Genomic DNA, 21647 nt, shown 5'->3' with positions numbered 1-21647 from the left:
GCATTGTGGAAATGTGGCAGAGCCCCATCTTGCTGAAAGATGAAATCGTCATTCCATACGAGTGAGAAAATTAACAAGCACAACTGTCGTGTTTGGAGTACACAGAAACCTCACAGAATCATTGAACATGAGCGTGATTCACCAAAGGTGAATGTTTTGTGCGTGTTGTCACAACGAAAACTGTACAGACCTTTCTTCTTCATTGAGGCTACTGTGACTGGACATTCATATCTGGACATGTTGGAGCAATGGTTAGTGCCTCAACTTAGACAAGATCTCGATGATGATTTCATCTTTCAGTAAGATGGGGCTCCGCCACATTTCCACAATGCAGTTCGTGCTTACCTGAATACGGAGATGTCTGATTATTGGATAGGACATGCTGGAGTAAGGGACAGATGTTTCATGACATGACCACCAAGGTCACCCGACATGACTGCATGTGACTTTTTTCTATGGGGCTATCTAAAGGACCATGTGTTTGTACCGCCTTTGCCACGTGATTTAGGGGAACTAAGCCACCGGCGTGGCTCAGTCGGTTAAGGCGCTTGCCTGCCGGTCTGAAGTTGCGTTCGGGCGCGGGTTCGATCCCCGCTTGGGCTGATTACCTGGTTGGGTTTTTTCCGAGGTTTTCCCCAACCGTAATGTGAATGCAAGGTAATCTATGGCGAATCCTCGGCCTCATCTCGCCAAATATCATCTCGCTATCACCAATCTCATCGACGCTAAATAAACTAGTAGTTGATACAGCGTCGTTAAATAACCAACTAAAATAAAAAATTTAGGGGAACTAAAAACCAGAATTCGAGAAGCTGCTGCCATGGTCACAGAGGATATGTTGAAAAGGGTATGGGAAGAATTTGATTATCGTTTGGACATCTGCCGAGTCACTCGTGGTTCACACATTGAGTCTCTATAAGGTGTAAACAGATCTTTGAGAGTTTGACTTTAAACTGACGTGTGTTTGAAGTGCTATCATCAGTAGTTTTTGTGTAATAAAATATTGAAAGTGTTACCGGACTTTTGATATGCCCTGTACGTGTCTGCTGGGTGAGCAAACTATCTCTTGACCAGAAAACAGCAACTTTGACTATCAGCAAGTGCATGCTGGTCGCAGGGACAGTGCAGCATCTCGTAGTGATGTGAGAAGGAAAGTTTTCCATCTGACCAAGTTGTAGGTCTCTTTGCTCCCTTCAAGCCTCGAGAGCTGCTCATTTAGTATTCTCTTCTCATTGGTCACCAGCTTATCAAATTTAAGTCGCAAGTCATTTGAGCTTTTATGGTTATATCTAGTGATGGGAATATTCGAATAAAAAATACGAATTATTTTATTAAGTTCTCGAGATATATCTCGAATCGTGAACAAGTATTCGAATACTTTGCTTACATAATAGATGCTGCGAGAAGTGGAGAATGAGAACAGGAAGAAACAGTAGGTATAGAGAATGAAGTTCTCGAGAATATTGATTGCTCATCAATTGTATACATTCAGCTTACCTCGCCTACAAACATGAGGTAGTTGCATCACAGTCTAGTATATATAGTCGCGAAGCTCAATACGTAGTAAATGTGCAAACATTAGATAGTTGCTCACCACTAGGATCGCTAATATCGCCACATTACAGGCAATGCAAAATAGTACCGTCACAGTCTATTGTTTCTATCACCCTCAAAACTCTAGCTTCGTGACTGTATATAGTAGAAATGTGGTTGCATCCAGTAAGGACTTGCTCCAGGTCGTCTCTCCCATCTCAGCTCTCTCTTTCTTTCTCTCGTCTATAGTCCGGGTCAGCTTACTTCATACCCTAATGGTGAAACCTACCATTTTTCCCCCCATTACTACATTTGCTAGTGGATTGTGGTGATTTTCTAGTTTGCAGGTTGAATTTTCTTTTGCCTACTTCGTTTTGAATTTCGATACTGACAAATACTACAAATAGTAGTGATTTTGTAACTGTTATGTTGGCAGTTGAGACAAAAGTTTCGGTACTGGAGTTCAATGGAATTAAAATTGTACTAGATTTCTGAGCCAGTTAATAAAAGCTAGTGCAATTTGAACATAATAATAATTAATTAATTAATATCAGTATTAATACTTACTTACTGACTTTTAAGGAACCCAGAGGTTCATTGCTGCCCTCACATAAGCCCGCCATTGGTCCCTATCCTGAGCAAGATTAATCCAGTCTCTATCGTCATATCCCACCTCCCTCAAATCCATTTTAATATTATCTTCCCATCTACGTCTCGGCCTCCCTAAAGGTCTTTTTCCCTCCGGCCTCCCAACTAACACTCTATATGCATTTCTGGATTCGCCCATACATGCTACATGCCCTGCCCATCTCAAACGTCTGGATTTAATGTTCCTAATTATGTCAGGTGAAGAATACAATGCGTGCAGTTCTGTGTTGTGTAACTTTCTCCATTCTCCTGTAACTTCATCCCTCTTAGCCCCAAATATTTTCCTAAGCACCTTATTCTCAAACACCCTTAACCTATGTTCCTCTCTCAAAGTGAGAGTCCAAGTTTCACAACCATAAATAACAACCGGTGATATAACTGTTTTATAAATTCTAACTTTCAGACTTTTTGACAGCAGACTAGATGATAAAAGCTTCTCAACCGAATAATAACAGGCATTTCCCATATTTATTCGGTGTTTAATTTCCTCCCGACATATCATTTATATTTGTTACTGTTGCTCCAAGATATTTGAACTTCTCCACCTCTTCAAAAGATAAATTTCCAATTTTTATATTTCCTTTTCGTACAATATTCTCGTCACGAGACATAATCATATACTTCGTCTTTTCAGGATTTACTTCCAGACCTATCGCTTTACTTGCTTCCAGTAAAATTTCCGTGTTTTCCCTAATCGTTTGTGGGTTTTCTCCTAACATATTCACGTCATCCACATAGACAAGAGCTGATGTAACCCGTTCAATTCCAAACCCTCTCTGTTGTCCTGGACTTTCCTACTAGAGCAAAGTTAAAAAGTAAAGGTGATAGTGCATCTCCTTGCTTTAGCCCACAGTGAATTGGAAACGCATCTGACAGAAACTGACCTATACGGACTCTGCTGTATGTTGCACTGAGACACATTTTAATTAATCGAACTAGTTTCTTGGGAATACCAAATTCAATAAGAATATCATATAAAACTTCTCTCTTAATCGAGTCATATGCCTTTTTGAAATCTATGAATAACTGATGCACTGTACCCTTATAAGCCTCGGAATATCAGTATTAATATTAATACATAATAGTTATTTTATGTGTTGCATTGTGGTTACAATTATTATTCAAGGCTATAGTCAGGTAGGCCTAAGTGTAAATAAATATAACGTACTTGGGTGTGATAATGCAGGTGGGTGATCGATAGAAACACTATTTCACATTTTAATACAATGTCAAAAAGAGGAAAAAGCATGGCAGTTACTCCACCAAGTCAGCATAAAGCATGCTGCGAAAGTGGGGATAACTTCCCTTACTAGCGTTCTGTTCTTTCAGGTTTAACCGAAAGAAGATAACGCAGAAGGAATTATGCTCACGGAGACAGCATTTATAATTAGAATAACAAAATTTTTATAAGTATTCTTAAGCATACATTTCATGGTGACATTCAGTTTTCGGAGTTAGTACTAATAATTTCATGTGGTCAAACAAAATACATTTTTAGGTTAGGTCTCATAAATCACTTGTCTAGTCAAACCAATGAATTTCATATTGCCAGACAAAATACCTAACTTGTTGATCCCTTTCTCGTATAGTTTTGCCCACGAAAATATGTAATAAAATTATTGAATTATTTAGAATAACCTTCCAACATAAAAGTAAAGTGAATGAATGAATGTTAGCCATGATGTCCCAGGTTGGGCACAGGCCTCCTGTGATGGGGTTAGAACCCCCTCGACAGGGATGGCTCAAGTGTACTCGCTTGGTGAGCCAATCCAGGCGAGCTTGTCGTGTACACTACTTTTTTGACATGGTTAATAATCCTATTAGTCTTTAACTAGTCTCAGCTCTCTGTTCTTTGTTCATTTTTTTTCTCTTGCACTACACACATTATACTGACACTGGCACTTTGACAAACACTGATTGCTATTTACACTATTTACCTGACACTTTCTCAACACTGACTTTACTATTTACAAAATTTATCTTAAACTTTCACTAATACTGACTTTACTATTTACAATATCTTAACACTGATCACGTTATCCATTTACAATGTCCTTCCCTAGTTATTTCCACAAAACTCTGTTCTTTGCTGTCCTCGACCATTGTTTCCCCACCTCTTTGGTAAACATGTCAGACCATCTGAGCCGTGGTCTTCCCTGTCCTCTCTCTCCGACGTAGGGGTCCCACATCGTGACTGCATGGGTCCATCTTGTCTGGTGTAGTCTTGCCACATGTCCTCCTAGGTCCACTTCGTTGCCGTGGCTCGTTCTGCTGCGTCAGTAGTGTTCGTCAGTTTTTGTAGTGTTTCGTTTGTCATTCTGTCTCGTAGCGTGGTGCCCAGTATTTTTCTTTGCATCTTCCTCTGGCAAGGTAAAGTACGGTAAGTAAATAAGTCATTCAGTACGTAAGATTGTGATTTTACTTCATATGGTGATATCTGGTAATAGTTACATACAATAGAAGTAATATAATACAGTTATACGAACACTTTTTAATGATTGAATAAAATTAATAAAATCGGTTAAAAACCATACATGTTTTGGAGGAATGCACCTCCATCTTCAGTGATAGTAACACGACGCTGGTACAGATGTTTTTTTTTTTTTAGTAGGTTATTTTACGACGCTGTATCAACATCTTAGGTTATTTAGCATCTGAATGGGACGAAGGTGATAATGCCGGTGAAATGAGTCCGGGGTCCAACACCGAAAGTTACCCAGCATTTGCTCATATTGGGTTGAGGGAAAACCCCGGAAAAAACCTCAACCAGGTAACTTGCCCCGACCGGGAATCGAACCCGGGCCACCTGGTTTCGCAGCCAGACGCTCTGACCGGGTACAGATGTTCGACCGCATAACGTAGCTTAAGGAAGACTCTACGTTATGCGGTCGAACATCTGTACCAGCGTCGTGGTACTACCACTGAAGATGGAGGTGCATTCCTCCGAAACATGTATGGTTTTTAACCGATTTTATTAATTTTATTCAATCATTAAAAAGTGTTCATATAACTGTATTATATTACTTCTATTGTATATAACTATCTCACTCATGAACACTGTTGTATGTGACCTAACTTATATAATTTAATATCTGGTAATAGTTGGCAATACTGACAAGATGGCAATATTTGCTGTTTAGGAACTGTTCTTACGTGACCCTCACTATAATTACAGAATGCAGGAATGCAATATCTTTATCAGAAGTTGCAGATAGTTATAGCACGTGATTGGAATAATAAAAAACATAGACTCCTATGCCTGCACAATACACTGCTGTCCCTGCTATCTTTATCACTGTCACACTGAATGTTGGATAAGAGAACCGAGAAGTGAGAACCTGCCAGTGAGTAATCAAGTCATTATTCGAATGATAAAAGTATTCGAGAACTTTTATTCGAACAAACTATTCGATACCTATTATTGGAGAAAATTCGTTCTGGCACCTGGAATCGAACCGAGGACCTCTCAGCTATGTGCACTGAGTGCTCTTTCCATCTGAGCTATGCCGAACACTTCATAACATGAGACCAGACATGATACCTTAAACAATGACACTATGTTTAGAGACGATGTTGTGTAAGTGGTGTAACAATTGGTTCATCTGCCGATCAGAATAAGTGGTGGATGATAATTATATCAGCCACTGGCATGGCTCAGTCGGTTAAGGCACTTGCCTGCCGGTCTGAAGTTGCGTTTGGGCGCGGGTTCGATCCCTGCTTAGGCTGATTACCTGGTTGGGTTTTTTCAGAGGTTTTCCCCAATCATAATGTGAATGCAAGGTAATCTATGGCGAATCCTCGGCCTCATCTCGCCAAATATCATCTCGCTATCACCAATCTCATCTCGCTATCACCAATCTCATCGACGCTAAATAACCTAGTAGTTGATACAGCGTCGTTAAATAACCAACTAAAAAATAAAATAATTATATCAATACAATTATTATAAATCTTAGAAAAATCAACAAGCTAAGAAAATTGCTTAATATGGGGAAAGTTTTCAAGAAACTGTATAATTATATCAATAATCATCATCATCGTCCTTGCAGGTATTGGGTCTAGTGGCCTGTTACGGTCTCCGTCCATCTTTTCAGGGGGCGTCCCAAAGATCGTCTTCCATATGGTATATAGCGGAGAATTTGTCTTGGGAGTCTGGAATGGTCCACCCTTTTGACATGGTTAAACCATTTTTGTCTATAGTGGTTGAGATGTTCAATAAAATAATTATAATTATAAAATAAAAATAATATAAAAATGTAATAAAAATAATAATAATTGAAGCGTGCATTTCCATAACGTTGTAAGTGCCGACACTGGGAGAATCTATTTTTTCACATATATCAGTTGTAGATGCACTATTTGACAATATTACGAAAGGTTATGAAGAAAGTGTTGCTCCAAGTAATAAAGTAATGCACTTTTAGGTTGTGCAAGTCACAACGTTGTACGAGTATGTACTGTATGAAACTATTTTTGTTCCTACTGTAAACTTTACAAATTGGCACTTACAACGTTCTGGAAATGCACACTTCAATTATAAAATAAAATAATTCTAAAATAATAATTATAAACTTATAAAAGCAGTAAGCTAAAAAAACTTGCTTTATAAGGGGAAAACTTTTAGGAAAATTTATAATTATTTGAGTACATTTATTATAAAACTTCGCAAAAGCAGTAAGTTAGAAAAATTGCCTGATAAGGAGAAAATTTTTCCAGAAAATTGTTAAAATTATGATTTCGGAAATAGTATTCAAATCGTAGGGCTATACAAATTTTTGTAATAAAAATCATGCACTGAACACTTTGAAATAACAGACAGAAATAATTGTTTTATCGACATGTGCCAGTTTGCTAAATATGCCCCTGATTGTCTATATAAATATTATATATATTTTATTTTTTTGCAGAAAAGGCCTCCTGACAACTCATTCTATGTAAAAACTTGCAATAAAAATCCAAAGAAGACTAAATGGTGGTATCATGGTAGGTATAACTGTCATGACTTCACTTATTCAGACATTAATGTAAGTTCATTTATTGCATTTTTATTTCAGTTTGCTGTTTTATGCAAAAATCTTGTAATTTATTATTTTATATATAATTTTTACCTCATACTTCAGTTAAAGAAATAGATGACAACTTCATTGTGTTAATATTTAAATTATGGTCTTATTTTACTTGATTGACTAGGTTCAATGTTATATCCATCCTCTGAATTCTGAGAAAGATGGCTGTAACATCGAAACTAGTCAGTCAGGTAAAATAACACCAGTGGCGTAGCGTCAATGTAAGCTAAAAAGCTCAGCTTCCCCAGTTAATAATAATTTCATAATAAACCTGCAGTCTATGGACAAAATTATTTATTAATTTTAATAAAATTTATATTTACACGTTAAATATTGTGATGTGGCAGCTCAGGATGATTTGTGATGCAGCAGTAAACAAGAAGCCTGCACTCACCAGGTTCCAAGCAGACTGGTTTCTTACACTCATTCTTCTGTGTAACCACCCCGCAGATTTTCCATCCCTTTCTAACTAAACTACACTGGTCGCAAAGCTATCAAGAAGCTAGCTTTGACATTGAAAATAAGTAGTTTCCGAGTTATCCCTTTTCATCAGTTGTGTTCAGTTGAAGTGTTAGTGTGCATTGTGGCTGATATAATAAATAATGAGTGAAATAACAGTTCCTGACACCGATTTACTTGAATTTTTTAGGACAATTGTATTATCAAGACTGACTTACGAACAAAAGTGTGATCTAAAAAACAAATGACCGACACCCTTGCTGTTAATGAAGGACACAACCAAAAGACAGACGCATACTTATGTAATGATACTAATACTGTATCTATTGACCGTTAATATTGTGATTTCTCTAAGTATGACAGGGAGTGAGCTAATGTTATACTGTATGTGTCTATTTGATGTGTAAACAGTGAAATCATATTTTACTATGTACCATTTGAGGTCATGCCTTATTGGTGTTACGAGGTTCCAACCAATCTTCGACTGCTGACTTGACATTGACTACTATTTATTTTAAGGGGAGGTTGTAAGCCCTATCCTCGCCGTGTTAAATTTAGCAACTTCAGGTACACTTATCTCAGAAACTATTCAATCTACAACTATGAAAATTTGCACACCTGTAGTTGTGATCTTCCTTAACCTACCGACTTTTTCTTAATTTATTAGTTCAGTTTAAAACAAAAAAATGTTAATTTTGATCCAAATCAGCTTACAACCTCCCCTTAAGACTATATTTTTGTAATACGTTTTCTCATATTGCATGAAAGACAACTTGAATTAGCTTCCCCTGCTCAAAATTTCATGCTATGCCACTGAATAACACTACAATAATTTAAATATTAACACAGTGAAGTTATAATTTATTTAATTTAAATAACATAATAGTTCATTAGTGATTGTTTAAGTGTTAAAGAGTGTATTCAGGAATGAAGAAAAAAGAAAACAGGTTGAAGTAAGGTCACATTAAGTAAGTATAACTAAAAAATTGGTTATATAGCTGGAAAGTCAAATTTTGAGGGAAAGTGTTAATGTTCTTTAAGTTAAGTGGTCTATTTCTTGTTTAATATATAGCCTAGAAGACACAAACTTTTCCCTAACGAAAACTATAACATGTGAAAAATACACTATTTTTCCTTTTTTTGTTTATCTTTATTAAAAGGTAATTAATAAGTGAATACAGTGAAACCTCTCATTTACGGACATCGAAGGGACGTAACAATCTGTCCGCATCTGGGAGGTGTCCTTTATTGGGAGGGAGGCTCCTCAATCTAACAGTAAATTTATAATATGCATTATGTACCCCTTCACGCTTTAAATGAAATGTATTAATGTAGTTTAATTCTAAATATAGTATACTGTACTGCAGTAAATTCTTTGCAACTCTAAACTACAGTAGATAAAACTGAAAAAGGAAAATACAGTACTGTGCCATGCAGTTTTATTTTAGGTCTACAGTTATGCAGTACTGTAATTTACAGTTTTCAACTTAACCTTTATGCTCAGGTGCCATGTCTCTGGAAATAGTACAACTGATTGAAGTGAAGAGAATAATCCTATTAACCCCATTAATTTGTAACATTGTTTTATTGAAAAAAAGAAGGTCGAAAGAATAGAAGTTTATAAATGTAGTGAATTCTATTCTGTGAGACTGGATATTTGTATTCATCCTCAAAAATATTTAAAATTAGAAATATAAGTACTATTTGTACTAAAATAGTTATCCTTATTTAACATACCATAGTACATTGGTGTTGGTAAGTAGCCTTAATCTTACATATCATTTAAAATGTAACTTTAACCCATTTATGCCCAGATTATTTTTTTTTTTATTTTTGTTTCACATATCATATTAAGTGAGTCAGTGGGACGTTGTAAGCATGAGGAACTAAGAAAATACTGATTTAGTTACTTCGGTAAAAATTTATGGGGTGGGTCGATAACGACCCACAAGGCACTTCCTCGAGAATTTGTTCATCATAATATTTTGATGATTCTTGTTGTATATATGCTTTTGCGTAGTATGCAACTTCTTAAATTTAAAAGTAATGTATAAACAAATCATTACCATATTAAAAACGCATACGATTTTTTAAAAATATTTATTGAATAATTTCCCTGAGAGCTACATTCACATTCACGTGTATTTTACATTCACAAATCTGAAAGGAAACCTTGTACTGGAAGAAATAAATAATTTGAAACACAATAAATTATGGTACATGACATAAGGTCCGCACCTGTGAAGTAACGGTTAGCGCGTCTCGCCACCCGGGTTCGAATCCCGATCGGGGCAATTTACTTGCTTGAGGTTTTTTCCGGGTTTTCCCCTCAACCCAATATGAGCAAATGCAGGGTAACTATCGGTGCTGGACCCCGGACACTTTTCACCGGCATTATCACCTTCATCTCATTCAGACACTAAATAACCTGAGATGTTGGTACAGCGTCGTAAAATAACCTACTAAAAATACATGACATAAGTCCTTAGTTCTACTCATGATATGGTGCACCTTTGACATGCTTTTACATTGCCACAAATCTTGTATCGCCGTCTTTGTTGTTGGGCTATAGTGCCCTCAGTGATCCTTTCTCCGGTGTTCTTTGATGGTATCGAAGGAATGAACATATTTTAGGCTTGCATTATTTCGTGGCCGAAGGCGAGTGCATCCAAAGACATTCCATATGATCGACTACTGAGAAGCCAAGCATTGTTCATGCACACATCTAATAACCACAAAAGTAGTGGTATGTGCCATTTTTTCCACGTATATCAGAAGTATGTACTCCACTCATATTGCAATTATATTTACGGAAAACATAAGGCAGACGAACTTTGATTTCCTCTTCTTGTAAAGGGGCTACTTCATGTTCGTTAGACGTAATGCTCAACTTTATTTCTTTCTCACCTTATTCTACATATTGGTGGTAGGGAATTCTCAATTTCATTGCTGATAAGATCTGAATCTTTTCTAATATCGGTGCCCCCTTCCTCATTATAAGGCTGAACAATGTCTACAGTAGTAGCTCTGTCACTAACTCTATTACGGCTTGTAGTTGGGCTCGGTCGGAATCCTTGCAATCTTCATCTCCAGAATCTGCATCCGTTATCCTCAGGCAGACCAATGAATATGTCTGCCCCGTATTTTGGGATTTCAGAAGATCAGATCTCTCCAACTATTCTAGAATTTAGATTACTGTCAGACCAGTGAGTCTGAAACGAGGGAATACTTATGATTATGGAAACTGTTACGAAGGATCTCAGTTTTCAGATGGGGCCAGTAGACAACTCTCATGAAGATAATAAAAAGACAAAACGGGGTCATTCTGATTGTTATTCATACCCGGCTCACATAGGTGCTGCTAGTGCCGAGAATTATGAACTACTTAGTTCGTCAAAGACTATCCAGAGTGCATCCCAAGCGGTGAGATATAACATTACACAAATAAAACAATGTTCTAAACGAAACCAGTAATAAGTCTGAGATATTCTGAGAAATGCTATCAGAATTATCAATTCAATTCAATTTATTTGGCCATTAGACATACAGTTTTAGGCTTCGTCAGAATACATTGAAAAAAACATATAAATACATTTAAAAAACACTAATAACAGAAACAGTGAAATTTAAGTAATACAATCAAAACATGAAATAATTTGAAACTTTTAAATTGAAGAAAACTAACTAAATTGCAATTAAAACTTATTTATTAAAATACAATTTCATACAAATTTGTGTTGAAAAACTCAGCAACAGAATAAAAGGGATTATTTAATAACCAATTGTAAAATCTAGTTTTGAAACTATTGATTGGTAATTTATAATATTGACTAGGGAGCTTATTATATAATTTCATCCCCATAATTAAAAAGTTTGTATTGCTCTTGTGTAACTACAATATGGAATATTAATTTGTTCACTATTTCTAATTTCATGATCATGTATATTGGCCACTAATGAGTAGGGGAGACCAGGGATACTTGATCCCCTTTTTGAATAATTAGCCCTTGATTGATTAATCATTCGTTTTTTTAATAACTGTCGACTTTTATTACTAAATGAGACATTGTTATAACAAATAAAATGGAATTTAGACTTCTTAGAATTTAATTGTTAAAAGAAAATGTATATATAAATGAAGAAACAAAGGGATCAAGTGTCCCTCATACTAGGGAGAGTTTATCCCTCAACTAGGGAGACTTGTTCCCACTCTTGATTTTACATTAGAACATTTTAATACAAAAATTAAATACAATGTTAGCCTAGATCAAGCACCTACAAAAAGAAAGACGACAAATCAAATTTAAAGGTTTTTAGTCCTGCCGTTCTCAATGTTCCCAGTAAAATAGATGGCTGTGGCAACTTGGTAACACAATCTTCTACATTTACAACACTTTTGTCTATTTGCTCTGGGAAGTAAAATTGATAAGAACCTTCCTTTTTCTTTAAAAAATTTACTTCTACCTCAGAATCGGGCCATATTATTTTTTCAACTTTTCCCACAAAATGTTTTACTGTCTTTTTTGTGGAGAATGTAACAATCACAAAGTCATTCACTTTAAGCTTTTCACTAGGTTTATTGTCTTCTGGGCTGCTTGATGACTCATAGAAGTCATTGTCATCACTGCTGTCATGAAGACTTATTTTCTCAAGTTCTTCTGAAGAACTGTCAGTAACATCTAGTGCAATCTTTTTTACACAGGTGGCATTTCTATATTTTTTCATGGGCCTACGTTTTTTTGTTTTTGCTATGACGTTCTCCTCAATTTTATTTTTCTCAGGAGTATCCGTAAGTATGCGACTGCTACCACGTTTCCTTCCCCTGGCAGACTGTGCTATTCTTGATGCAGCCTTGGGAAATGGTCGAATTTCTTCTGGCGTAAAGTGTTCCTTTGCTTTAGGCAATTTAGTTGGAGTTGTTTGCCCAGATATTTCAGAAGATGAGGCTACTGAATTTTCCACAGGAGGAAGTGGTTCTATAACAGGGTTTGGTCTATCTGTGACATAAGACGTCAAAAACTGATCATCAGTAAAAATATTAGAATTTAATGGCCAAATACCACTTGAGATAAAACCACTCATTATATTCTTTGGAGTTACGGCTTGAGGAAATGCAATCCCTAAGAGCCCTGCAACTTCATAGATTGTTATGATTTTACCAGGGTTAATTAACATCCAATCGGCAGCAGCAGTATTATAGTACTTTTTCAGGGGACCAAAGAGCGACCTATCTAATGGCTGCAGCTTGTGTGATGTATGGGGGGGTATGGTTAGAAGGACTATACCATTCTTTTTAGCATAGTTCACTCCATCGACACTAATGTGGCTGTCGTGATTGTCCATAATCAGGAGCTGCTTGTCTTCTACGGAACATTTTGTATACTTCACAAAATGTTTTAAAAAAAGGAGAAAACTTGCTACTGTCATCTAGTCACTTGGGTGAGTACACCCACTTGTTTCAGGTGGAGCTCCATGGAGCACTCTGTCTTGCCAATTCACTCTTGGAAAGATAAGGAAAGGGGTTATGTGATTTCCACTGGCATTTACTGCAACACAAATAGTTACCAGAGATCCTCTTTCACCAGATGTCACTTTACCAACCTGTTTCACACCCTTTTCTGCAATTATCTTCCCAGGTTTATGAACAGTAGTGAGGCCACTTTCATCTACATTCCAAATGGAACTTGAAGGAAACTGTTCTCGTGCCAGTACCTCCCTCAACTTATCAAAAAACACTCCAACGGTGTGCTTGTTGAAGCTAGTACTCCTGCTTAGGCTAGTTGCTTCTGGTGTTCTCAGTGAAAATACAGGATTTCTTTCCATAAATCCTCTTAGCCAATCAGAACCTGCAGCCTCATTTCTATCCCAATTTTTAGGATAGTTCTTTCTATTCATTTTTGCATATTGTTAAGCAAGTGTTTTTGTATTATTGTTGGTCAAACCATAATAAAGACGTGAGGGCATTAATAAATATTCTGTCAGTTCTTCTTCTTCTTCCTTTGTAAAAACTTGTGATTTTTTGTAGCCTGGTGTATAACTTTTATTTGTATTATCTTCGCCTAACTTCCTGCACAATCTCTTAAGTGTCATTAATGGGACCTTAAAAGCTTTAGCTGTCCCTTTATAGGCCCCCCCTCAGCTTTCACAGCAGCAACAGCATTCTTCATTGCATCACTGTCTATTGGTTCTCTAGGTTTAGCACCCTCTTTTCCTTTGTATTTGTGTGGCATTTCTGAAACAACACCAAATATTTTAATATATACTAGGCTTATCTAGGTATATATCATTATGCTGGGGACACTTGATCCCAGGAACATGTCTCCCTGATAGTTGTGGGATCAAGTCTCCCACTCAGACATGATTAATAAAACCTTTCTTTTTGGCCAACATAGAACATATTCTAAAAATTGCAAGGAATGTTATAAGAAAGCCAATAGACTAGTGATTTGAATAATTGCTATGAGAAAACTTAACAAATATATATTTAAAATTAATATGCAAATGTTGCTTACCAAATAAACTTCTCAAAACGTCTGGAAATCATAAAACATGTGCTAATCTTCAGTACATGGCACCTGTTCAAACTGGCAGAAACAAAACACAAGCCAGCAGTATAGCCAACCTGTTTTCCTAAAAGTAACCAGAATAACATATTTTTGGAGGGAGATTCAAACGAGGGAACAAGTCTCCCAGGGGATCAAATCTCCCTAGTCTCCCCTACTCCTAATCCTTACACAAACTTCTATTGAGGTAGTTGTTCGTAAAAACATCACTCAAAGAAAAATAGTAAGAAAACAAAATTATTTCATAATAAAAAGCTATGTGAATGGTAATCCTCGAATAAGTGCTTAGTGGGTCGTTATCGACCCACACTAAATTCTAAGCACTACTGTACAGCAAATAGCGTAAATATTGACAAAAACATACAAGATACATATTCTCCTGAATATTCTTGGCAGGAAACACTGATTGTTAATCAAATTCACGGATTGAACAGAGTTTTTACTCACTTTTTCTTCTCCAAGGTAGACGGTAGTTGCGTCATATTTATTCGGCAAGTTCCCGAGCAATAATGGCGTGGTCTGATGGTTTCCCGCGTGTTCCACAAGTGCATTGTACCTTTGTGCATTCAAGAAAAGTAGACACATAGTGTTGCCTAGACTAATTCGCGTGGAAAATAATTTTAATCAATGGGTCGAAAACGACCTACCTGGGCATAAATGGGTTAATGTAGTAAATAACCAGTGGCGTAGCGTCAATGTAAGCTAAAAAGCTTAGCTTCCCCACTTAATAGTAATTTCATAATAAACCGGCAGTTTATGGAGAAAATTATTTATTGATTTTAATAGAATATTTATTTACGCGTTAAATATTGTGATGCGGCAGCTCAGGATGATTTGTGATGCAGCAGTAAACAAGAAGCCTGCACACACCAGCTTCCAAGCAGACTGGTTTCTTCTGTGTAATCCACCCCGCAGATTTTCCATCCCTTTCTAAATAAACTACCCTAGTCGCAAGGCTCGCAAGAAGCTAGCTTTAACATTTAAAATAAGTAGTTTCCGAGTTATCCCTTTTCGTTAGTTGTGTTCAGTTGAAGTGTTAGTGTGCATTGTGGCTGATATAATAAATAATGAGCGAAATAACAGTTCCTGACACCAATTTACTTGAATTTTTTTAGGACAGTTATATTATCAAGACTGACTTACGAACGAAAGTGTGATTTAAAAAACAAATGACCGACTCCCTTGCTGTCAATGAAGGACACAACCAAAAGACAGACGAATACTTACGTAATGATACTAATATTGTGATTTCTCTAAGTACGACAGGGAGTGAGCTAATGTTATACGTATATGTGTCTATTTGTTAAGAGAGATGTGTAAACCGTGAAATCATATTTTACTATGTATCATTTGAGGTCATGCCTTATTGGTGTTACTTACGAGGTTCCAACCAATCTTCGACTGCTAACTTGAAACTGACTACTATTTATTTTAAGACTGTATTTTTGTAATACGTTTTCTCATATTGCATGAAAGACAACTTGAGTTAGCTTCCCCTGCTCAAAATTTCATGCTACGCCACTGTAAATAACTAATGTTGAAATCTATTAGAAGCTATTAATAATGAATATTATAATATAATATCAATAATACCTCTGATTGAGGTTCTGGCTGATATGTACATCTATTATCAGGCAATACATCTCACTTGACGATATGTGTCAGAGGAAGAACAATAATTGTTTGTATGCATCTGAAGTCTGATTAGTGTAACATGTAGCTAGTCAACGATGTCTGCAATGGAGGGGGAAAGGAACTGTCCTGACATAGCTGCCGCCTGAGTGATGCCTTATTGGTGTCACTTATGAGGTTCAAACCTGTCTTCGGACAGTTGACTAAATTATAATATCAATAATCAACAGAAGTATTCCTTTATGATACAGCTTTTAAATGAATGGCTAACTTACCAGTGTCCTCTCCTACCGATTTGGCCACATTGTGTCCCTGACATATGTCCATGGTTTTCAATTTAGTAGGTCTAAGTTTTCAGCCAACAGAACAGTTTCCTTCCATTTTTCAATTTGTTCATCTTTAGTTATTTTTTGGTGGAAAGTGAAATAATTACAGTAGAACTTGGTTATAGCGACTTCGTTTTGTGCGACACCTCGCCTATAACGTCATTCTGTGGTCCCAACTAATTCTCCATAAGACATATGCTTTTCTACCTTGCTTAATACGACAAACGTATATGCGTCTACCTCACATATAACGTCATTTTCAACCTCAGTTTGAAATACAATTTTCTAAGATCCAAAGTATTTTAAGAAATATTTTGTTGAAATCTGGCAAATCCTTTACTGTTCCCTTCTATCACAGATCTCTGGAATGCAGGCAGATTCCCCATCCCATTGTAACCTGCCCGAATTCATGCGGTATTAATGGTACCTGCATGCGGTCAGTTTCGACAGGAAGTTTTCACTAAGTGCATGCATTTTAACGCAGTATGGCCACTAAAAGAAGTGAGTGACGCTTTAGAAGCCATTAGAATTGTGAACATTTCTATGAAGCTAGGAGAGGGAGCAGTGAAATTGCAACTGAAATAATGAACATAGAATGTAATTTAGAAAGTGTATATTGGGTAAGTAGGAGACAACAGAGTAAAATGACTGATTACTCACTCCTCAGTAAAGAAGTTTGGTGAGTAATGAACAAACTGTTTTAACACAGAATTCTGTATTTATAATTGTACATGTATTTTATTGTGTTCATGGTATGCTTAAAAGTGAATACATAAATCTAAAATAAGCCTAATTATGTTTATTATTTTTCATTTTCCACCTCACTAGATTGATAATATGAATCTCGGTTACTACGACACTCGTTTATAACAACATAATTTTTAAGGTCCCTTGGATGTCGTTATAACCAAGTTCTACTGTATCTGCTTTTCTTCTCCTATTTTATAAAGCAGTGCTATCTCGTCATCTGTCATTTTACTTCTCAACAATTGACAATCATTTGAGTCGGTTAGAGTCAACTCACTTGTTCCAAAAATGAAAATTTTCACAAATGAGATAGGGAAGTTTGTTGCCCATTTATACAAACATCATGTAAAAAATGTGACAAATTAACCTCTGAATCGTGTTCTATGTAGATAACCTCATATTATCTCCATTTTTCATTTTTTGAAGCATGTGAGTTATGACTCTAACCGACTCATTTGACAAGCTTGTCAAAAAATTTTAGGAAATAGAATTTACTGAACTTGTCATTAATCAAAGACGTAGTTTTAAGAAAGTGACCCTTGGTAGCATGGTAATCCCACTTGGCATACTAAGGCCCGGTTGCAGAAATGCAAATCAAATCAGTCCCTGATTGCCAATCAGATGATGTCTCATTTATTTTATTGTTCGTTGTGTTGCACAAACGTGAATCTCCAATCAACTTGTTTCAATTTACTAATTGCTGATTTGAGAAAGAAATGTATTTGACAACAGGGCTATTTAGCAACCACAGCCAATTTGATGTTCTTTAAAAGTCGCGAAACGAATGCATCAAGCGGGCGGTGACTAGGAAAACAAGTGAATGCTTTGCTGTTTTGTTGCTTTTTGTAGAAAGGAAACAGGCGAATTTTATTTGTATATAGACTACAATATAGTGAAAAAAATTAAGCAAACAAAAAACGTGAATTGGCTTCTGCTGTGTGATTTGCTAGGGGAGTCGACAAGAAATTGGAACATGCATAGCCTCCATAGCCCAAAAGAATTCCATTTCCCATCTCTCTATTTACAAATTGAGCTCGTAACCTACTCATTAAAAATATTGTGTTGTCATATGTAGAACCCTGCCAATGGGCTACAACATTCCAGAATTTCCATATGGTTCAGGCTACATATTGCCTGTACATTCACAGAAAAGAAACCTTTCCTATATCGATAAAGTTCGGCATAATTTTAACCAGGTGATTGGATGGGGATGTGAATAGTATATACAACCAATTACTCTTGGAAATCCTGACATGGCTGAAAATCTTTGCTTAAATTCTCTGTCATACATAAAAACAATTCATGTCTATCACGGAAATGCCTTCTTCTTAATAATATTTTTTCATTATAAAATTTCTTCATCAGAAAACTACCGGTATTGTTACGCTATAACTATTTACTGTATAAATTACAGTAACTGCACTATAAAGAGAACAACATAAATACCGGTACTTGATCAGTGATCAGTGACTTAACCAGCAAAAATCTGTTGATCAAATCTGATGGAAGACTGATCTCCGATCAAATACTGATTGTTCTTTCAGCAATAGAAATAGAACTGATGGCCAATCAAACCCTCCTTGATCGCCAATCATATTTTGATCGGTGTTTCTGCAACCGGGCCTTACACTTCATCGAAAAACAAAATCTTTACTAATGTGGGTTTTTGTCTCTTTCAGATGACTCAGTATAGGATCGGCTGTGATTTAATGAGTGAGAACTCAACAGACACTTAACCAGCCATTTTAACATTATGTAATGAAAGACAATCCGGTTTTATGTTTCACACTTTATTCCACCCATTGTTTAGTGTGCGAACACGATCACTGTGTGGTGCATCGCAGTCGACCAAAGAACATCACCCAGTGCCTGTATATTGTGTTGAAATTATTGATGTGTACATACCAGGACGATATGCTACTAATTTATATTGTAATTAAAACTCCTGCTTTACTCGACATTAACATCCTTTGTGGCCGAGGTCTGATTCCAGTGCTGCAAGAAATGACTTCTTCTATTATTTTTTTTTTCTGTTGTTGAAATTGTGGAGAGATGTGTATAATTTCCGCATTTAATTCCAAGAATTAGCAGCTAGGTCTTGTGACACTTCATGTACAGTTGTGGACAATGAGTTAGGCACCACATTCCAATAAAAGCAACTGCAATGTAGAAACTGTACCACCTTTCCTTTCCCTAAAAGTCACTTTTGTTTCTTGCCACCTTTGTTTTTGTGGAGTGCACGACATGTATTTGCCAAATTTAACCTCCTGTTACTGAAACCCATACACTGCACTGCTGAATACATGTCCTTAATCTGCTCCCACAAAAAGAAATTGAAAGATGTTTAAAAAGTAGTGTCATATCTTGTACAGGTTAGTATAAAAGAAAGATTGAGTACTCCGTCATATTGTTTCAAATGGAAGTTCAAGGTGTAAAATGAAGAATATGAGAGTCAAACTGTAAATTGTCAAAGGTTGCCAAATTATTGACAGATCGTCTTGGTAATGAGGTGCAAGCTGTGTGACAAAGCCAAGACCGCTTTTGTTTATCTTGTTCTTTCTTTTTGTCGTGTATTTTATTTTCAAACAATTATCTTTGTTATTTATTTATGAACTTGTTTGTAGGTATATGATAATCACTCTAAGGAAGGAGATACAGGTTTTTAAAGGTTAAATAATGCGATTTTCAATTTATTTCATACTTTAGATTGTACTTTTCTCCTCCTATCATTCGAGGAATTCTGTGGATATATGCATTATTTAAGGAGTTAGGATGAAAAATGTGTGGTCCCTTCACTTAAGGGTTCTTCACTCAGTATGTGTATCCCTATAATTTATTTTTCAATACCTTTCCCCTAATAACTCAAAATGTTTTTGAGATACTGCAATGAAATTTTGCATAGAAGTGTAATTCATATTTGTGAACGATCCTTAGCTGATTAAATGATTTTAACTTGTGTAGTTAATTAAACAAATATTTTGTCATAAAAATTACAGAAAAAATTCTCTTTGCATTATGAAATTAAAAAAAAAAAATATTTTTTTTTTTTCCTTTCTTTTAGATATTTCAAATATTTAGCTAGGGGTTGTTATATGATATTTATGAAGTAAATGTAAATAAAAACAGAATCACTCAATATAATAATGATATTTCAGCCATTCTTTTCTAACAGACACCTCATACCAAAAGAATAAAATTATTTACTCTGGTATGAAAATAAGACAACAGTGAGTGCATAGTAAAATGTCGGAATATCTCATAGCTTAATATGTTATCAAATTTTTGTAAATCATTAATTTTTCTTGTAAAATAAAGTAAAAACATGTTTTACATGTTACTTGTCACATCTGTTACAAATCCATGTCACATCTGTTACAAAGAATAACTTTTTTTATTAAAATAAACAATCATGGAACTTATTAACACAGATGGTTAATGTCATTCTTTAGATACCAGTAAAAAATGTTTAAAATATAACTTATTCAGAAGGATTAACAGATTTTCAAGTTAATATAAAATTGAGAGTTCAGGTGGGTGATATTTTTTGTCACATCCATTACAGTGCAAAAAAAAAACACACACACAATAAAATGGAAATCTTCAAAGGAATAATGATGAAAATTAACATGAGTGTAAGAAAGATTGCAATGTGACAAAGTGAGAATGGAACTTACAAAATTTATATTTACATTTTTGAAAACTAACTTGTAAAATTGTGTACATGTCATCTATTACAAAAGAATGGCTCATTTGAGAAGTTATCAGGGATATGTCATTTCAATGCCCAAAGAAAGCCACCATTTTGTAATTATAAGTACTAGTAACTATAATATTTTAAGTAAATGTGAAAATAGTTTTCCAATAGAACTAGTGTATATTAAGTGTACCAAATTGTAAGAGAAAAGAATCTTTGGTTGCTGAAGAAAAAAATAATCCTACTCATATTCTTGTATCTCCTCCCTTAACTGCGAGGCCATAATGCGAATGGTACATTTTTTTTCATTCCCCAATTTGCTGAAATCTACCAGCATGTACCGGCATTAACAGCTTATGGGAGTGAGGTATGCACATTAACTAAAAGGTTACAGATGGTAACTCAACAACCTTTGAACGTTGTATGTTTAGTTTTACCGTACTCTGTTTTACATCATAAACTTCAATCTGAAATGGAATCTGTGATTGCAAAAGCATATCATGCCCTCCTAGTGGAGAGTGCAGTTAGCAAAATATTGAATCTGGGAGAGCTTGTACGTAAAGACTTTGTAATATTTAATTATTTTAAGATAATTGTAATTTCAAAGAATTACAAACATGTCAGTGGTACATTTCTGATTTAATTAAAGAAACAAAACTTATATATTTTATACTGCCACTTTTTTATTTTGCCTGTTTCTGATTTAAATTAACTTTCCTTAAGGTACTCAACAATTAAGAGTTGAATTTTTCGAGCTTAAATACAGGATGATTTCAAAAGTACACTAATATCACATTGACTGGACAAAGTTAAAAAATGATGTCAGTAAATTTTGATGTAAAATTTTTTTAATGTTTGGCTAGTTCTTGTCTTTTTATTCTGGATATAATCCCAGATCACATATACAGGGTGATTTAGGGCCGTATTCATAGACATTTTTAGCGTGGGCTTCCGGTAGATGATCAGCGTTTTTCGTATT

At 35.6% G+C, this 21647-nt stretch overlaps 1 protein-coding gene across 2 annotated transcripts in view; it reads left to right on the top strand.

Moving 5' to 3' along the window:
- LOC138691309 (ubiquitin-conjugating enzyme E2 W) overlaps nt 1–21338 on the top strand; it is an 83454-nt gene extending 62116 nt beyond the window's left edge. For both annotated transcript variants that reach the window (XM_069813168.1, XM_069813176.1), the window contains exons 5-6: nt 7089–7164; nt 18654–21338. In XM_069813168.1, coding sequence (XP_069669269.1) covers nt 7089–7164; nt 18654–18667 — 90 coding nt within the window. In that variant the 3' untranslated portion in view covers nt 18668–21338. The remainder of the gene's footprint in view (nt 1–7088; nt 7165–18653) is intronic.
- Nucleotides 21339–21647: the final 309 nt, after the last annotated feature.

Source organism: Periplaneta americana, chromosome 2 (genome assembly GCF_040183065.1).
Source record: "Periplaneta americana isolate PAMFEO1 chromosome 2, P.americana_PAMFEO1_priV1, whole genome shotgun sequence".
Lineage (NCBI taxonomy): Eukaryota > Metazoa > Arthropoda > Insecta > Blattodea > Blattidae > Periplaneta > Periplaneta americana.
Note: the sequence above shows the minus strand (reverse complement) of the source record. Positions and strands in the feature narration are given on the sequence as shown.